General features: G+C 53.2%; 1 protein-coding gene across 1 annotated transcript in view; it reads right to left on the reverse strand.

Annotated features, from left to right (window-relative positions):
• Positions 1–5,211, reverse strand: part of adamts5 (ADAM metallopeptidase with thrombospondin type 1 motif, 5 (aggrecanase-2)) — a gene marked incomplete at its 3' end in the record, with an annotated part of 12,900 nt that continues 7,689 nt past the window's right edge. Inside the window, exons 4-8 of the mRNA XM_083681150.1 lie at positions 4,213–4,496; positions 2,740–2,923; positions 1,919–2,094; positions 1,140–1,315; positions 1–676 (exon numbers count right to left, since the gene is read on the reverse strand). Coding sequence (XP_083537276.1) covers positions 1–676; positions 1,140–1,315; positions 1,919–2,094; positions 2,740–2,923; positions 4,213–4,496 — 1,496 coding nt within the window. The remainder of the gene's footprint in view (positions 677–1,139; positions 1,316–1,918; positions 2,095–2,739; positions 2,924–4,212; positions 4,497–5,211) is intronic.

Below are 5,211 nucleotides of genomic sequence, written 5' to 3' on the forward strand. Positions count from 1 at the left end.
TTAGCACTTTTTCACCAGGCAGTGTCTGAAGGCGGAGGGCCGCGCCCCCAACGGGCACCCCTTGGCCAGCTTGCCCTGGGGGTCCTTGCATTGCACCGTACGGCTCTGCCAACCCGTGTCACAAGTCCTGGTGCAGCTCATCCAGGCGCCCGTCACCCACTGGGGCCCCGGCGTGGGCGTGGAGGGGCCGGGGGCCGTGGGCGCTCTGGTGCTCGTCGAACCCGGGGAGGAGGTACTGGTTGTAGTGGTACTAGACGTGGGCGTGCTGCTCGTGGGAGGGGTGGAGCGCTGGGGCGCGGGCGGGGGCGGCGGCGGCGGCGGCGGCTGGGGAAGGACCATCCGGCGGGGCATGAAGAAGCTGTAGCGCACGTCCAGGGGCCGCTTGGCGTCGGTGGCCAGGATCTGGATGTTGAGGGCCTCTCGCAGAGCGCCGGGGCCCATGCTGTGGAGCCACTCGTCCTTCTGGCTCCAGCCGCTGTAGTTGAGGACCGAGCCGTTGAGGGGGATGATGGTCTCTGAGGTGGAGATCATGAACTTGCCGTTGAGGAGGTATTCGCCGCCGGGCCGCCGCAGGGCCAGGTACGCCGTGTAGCGGGGCTGGTCCTTGGCCTTGTGCTGGCGCACCTTGATGTGGGTGGAGCCTATGGGAATCTTCACCACGTCGGTGTAGCCCTTACTGCAGGGTTCAGGGAGAGCAGGAGAGGAATCACTTTTACTACAGAACCAAACCCTCAGATGCAAATGCATGTGATATGTTTGTATATCAACAGCTGTGTATACTATACTGTATGACTGTGAGGTACTATTCTCCCAGTAATGATAGTGGATATGGAATATATGTAATGTGTGTGTGTGTGTGTGTGTGTGTGTGTGTGTGTGTGTGTGTGTGTGTGTGTGTGTGTGTGTGCTTGTGTGTGTGATGGCAGTACTAGTGTGTCTCTGTGTGTATGTGTGTGTGTGTGTGTGTGAGTGTGTGTGTGTGTGTGTGTACAGTATGTGTATGTGTGTGTGTGTGAGGATGTCTGTGTGTGTGTGTGTGTGTGTGTGTGTGTGTGTTTGCACTTGTGCTTGTGTGTGTGTGTTGGCCGTACTAGTGCGTCTCTGTGTGTCTGTGTGTGTGTGTGTGTCTGTTCCCCTACCTCTTCTTGGTGAAATTGCCCACCACCCGGATGCAGCTGGTGCTGTCCCCACCGCAGATGCCACACTTGTCAAACTGCAGCTTGGAGCCGATGATCCCGTCACAACCTGTACGCACACACTTGCCCTTCACACACACCGAGTTACTGTACGGGCGACACTCCGTCCCGTCGATCACCTGGGGGACCAACACACAGAAGATGAGATAGTCAGGCCACACGTCGTTATCATGATGCTCATAAAGCTTGGTCTTCATCATCATCATCATCCTCATAACGATTGGTCTTCTTCATTATCATCAACATCATCATCATCATCGACGCGCAATTAGCATCATCGTCATAAAGCCTGGTCTTCATCATCATCCTCCTCATCCTCATCCTCATCGCATATTGTAATTAACGTCATCGTCATAAAGCCTGGTCTTCATCATCATCCTCCTCCTCATCCTCCTCCTCCTCAAAAATCCATCCTCATCATTCATTGCAGCCTTACTACATGCAAGTCAAGGCAGTGGACACTCTGACACTCCATGACCAAGTATCCTCAATCCGATGTCTACCTCCCCCTGCCTCTCCCTGCCTCCCCCAGCCTCCCTCTGCCTCCCCCTGCATCCCCCTGAGTCCCCCTGCGTCCCCCTGCCTCCCTCTGCCCCCCCCAGCCTCCCCCTGCCTCCACCAGCCTTCCCCTGCCTCGCCCAGCCTCCCCCTGCCTCCCCCAGCCTCCCCCTGCCTCCCCCAGCCTCCCCCTGCCTCCATCCTACTCAGGCAGCCCCACTCACCCTCTGGGAGAAGACCACGTAGTAGCCTGTTCCCTTAGCTCTGCAGGTGAGCTTGCACACATCCTTAGGCAGGACCCCTGCAAACTTGGGCACCCACTCCACGAAGGTCTTCACACCCTTAGGGTCTGTCTGGGGGCCGTTGCGCACCTCACACTGCTCCTGACGGAAACTCTTACCTGAAACAACAGTTCCACCAGACAGAGTATATGAACTTGTGTGTGCAATTATGCAATTATACAGACAATTTTGTATGTGTGTATGGTTCAATGGATGTATGGTGTGTGTGTGTGTGTGTGTGTGTGTGTGTGTGTGTGTGTGTGTGTGTGTGTGTGTGTGTGTGTATATGAGAGAGTGAATGTGAGTGTGAGCGTGTGCATAGCATTGATGTGCATGCAGATGTGCAGTTCAGCATGATAATGTATGTTTCTGAATGGAGATGATTGTTGTGCTCTGTGCTGGTGTATGTTGTGTTACTGTACATGCAGGTACATATACTTTCACAAATCAGTTATCTACATATTCTGAGCATGTGGATTTTTCTTTGCGAGTGTGTGTGTATGCGTGCCTGCATGCATGCATGCGTGCAAGTGCGCGTGTGTGTGTTTGCATGTGTGTGTGTGTGTGCGCACGTATGTGCGCGCATACGTATGTGTGTGCACATGTGTGTGTGTGTGTGTGCACGTGTGTGTGTGTTCGCACGTGTGTGTGTGTGTGTGTGCACACGTATGTTTGTGCACGGGTGCGTATGTGTGCACACGTGTGTTTGTGCACGGGTGTGTGTGTGTGTATGTGTGTTTGTGTGTGTGTGTGATGCAACTTACTGGACGCGGGGCATGGGATGACGTTGCAGGACCTGTAGATGGCCCTCTTTCCCGTGCAGTAGCGTCCGTTGTTGCGGGGCGGAGGGTTGTTACAGAGGCGCTGGGCGAACTGTACCCCGCCCCCACACGTCCCTGAGCACGTCCCCCACGGCCCCCACGAACTCCAGCTGCCATGGTTAGACGCCTGGGGACGGAGGAGAGGAGATAGGGAAGATGAAAGAGAAAGAGAGACGATAGGAGGGCACAGAGAGAGAGAGAGAGAGAGAGAGAGAGAGAGAGAGAGAGAGAGAGAGAGAGAGAGAGAGAGAGGGAGAGAGAGAGAGAGAGAGATCAGAGGAAAGAGATGGATAAATAGAGGGGGAGAGAGGAAGTTTGAAGATAAGAGAGGACTATTAGAGATTCTTATCGAATATGTTAGAATTCAGATTGGCGGCCTACCAGGCCACGTGTGTGTGTGTGTGTGTGTGTGTGTGTGTGTGTGTGTGTGTGTGTGTGTGTGTGTGTGTGTGTGTGTGTGTGTGTGTGTTTGTGTGTGTGTGTGTGGGGGGGGGGGAGTCCGACTGGAATAGATTGAGAGGAGTGTGGAGTGTGGGGCAGCATATGATAAAAATTAAATTTCATGTTCAGAGGCACTGGAGCACATCAAGACAGAGTATAACTTTGTAGCTCGTGATGTGAGCTCACATCACATGCTTCCCTAAAGCATTTGGAGAGCTGGCCAATGCAACATTGTTCAAGACAAACAGGCTTGGAACACAAACTTCACCGTCAGCATCGGTGAGAATATTTACAAGTCAAAACATGAATGAACCATTCTGGCTACAGATTCCGGTGGTGATATCCCCTGTCATTTCTCGTATCTCTAATGGAAACCAGAAAAGGTTTACACACAAAACTTCAAGACAATTCTCAAAATGGACGAGGAACAGCATATTGAGCACTGAACTGCTTGTCACGAGCGTGAGTACAAAGGGAAAATCAGAGCTAACGAGCTAATGTATGGAATGGAATGAGGAATAGTATCAAACACAACACGTGCGTCCGCATTCCATTCCGTGCAGTCCTCTGATTCCTGCCTCCACCAGCCTCCGCTGACTGGGGCTCAGGAGTTGGACCGACTCCAACCGTCTTAAGAGTCGGCATGTGACAAACACACGGCACAAAGGAAACCTTCTTTCCCCCGACACGCACACATGTCACCAACGTCTCGAAATAACCTCACTCCTACAATAACCCGATTCTAAGTTTTAATTCACTTCAGTTCAATGAAGGCCAACAACAGGCAAAATGAATTAAGAGCCAGGAACATATAAATCACAAGATGCTGCAACGTTATTGAAACAACCATCTCGTTCTCTCTCTCTCTCTCCCTCTCTCTGCATACTCTTTTCTACTCCTCCCTCCCTCCCAGCCTCCCTCCCTCGCCCTCCCTCCCTCCTCCCCCTCCCTCCTCCCTCCCTCCAGCTGTCTTACCGAGTAGTGTCTTTTGCGGGTCTTGTCCACACATTTGCCCTGGAGACAGATGCGTCCCTTGCCACACGGCGTGCCCTCCACGGCGGGCAGCTTCTTGGTGAGGCACACCATCTGACCCTGACGGATCACCGCGCACCACAGGCGGGCGCACACGTCCATGCCCGGGCACACCGTGTACTCGGGCCCGAACGCCAGGCGGCACTGGCGAACCGCGTCGTAGCTCTGCCCGGGCAACTCCTCTGGGCCCAGGAGGGGCTGGCGAGGGGGGTCCAGGAGACACTCAGCTGTGGGTGGTGGGGAGAAGGAGGGAGGGGGAGAGGGGGGGGGAGCAGGGTCGAGAGGGGGAGAGGAAGAAGGAAGAAAAGGGGAGGAAGAAAAAAAAAAAGGGAGCGTAGAAGGGTTTATAGGCAGCAGAAAACGGGGGAGTCAGGGAGAGGTGAAACGAGGGAGGAAGGAAGAATAAATGAAGAAAGGAGGGTAAAGGGGGAGGCGGGAATGGATAATATAGGCCGGTCACAGGAAGGAGAGAGAAGGAGAGAGAGAGAGAGAGAGAGAGAGAGATAGGGGAGAGGGTAGGGGAAGAGGAAGAGATAGAGAAGGGAACAGAGTTTACTTGAGTGCATTGCTCCCCATTGCCGTCTGTACATGGTGTCAAATGCCAAAGGCTGTTTGGCTGTCTGGTTTATGAGACACGTCTCCTTGACAGACTGCAAATCATTACAATCTGTCACTCAATATGTGTGAGCAAAAACAGCAGAGCTGGCACAGGAACCGTGCCAGTTGCCTTGGGGAGATAGATTAAAGATCTGTTAGGTTAAAGCCAATATAATGTCAACCCTTTTACATTTCAATGACAGCCAACAGTACAACGGATATTGTTTCGATGCTAGGTGGATATTGTTTCGACGTCAACCCCAACAAACCAGAATAATGAATATAATCTCCTTCCAAAGCGATGTGACTTAACGACGTGACTGAACAAAGGGCATCCGTGGACAG

This window comes from Argentina silus (genome assembly GCF_951799395.1).
Source record: "Argentina silus genome assembly, chromosome: 11".
Lineage (NCBI taxonomy): Eukaryota > Metazoa > Chordata > Actinopteri > Argentiniformes > Argentinidae > Argentina > Argentina silus.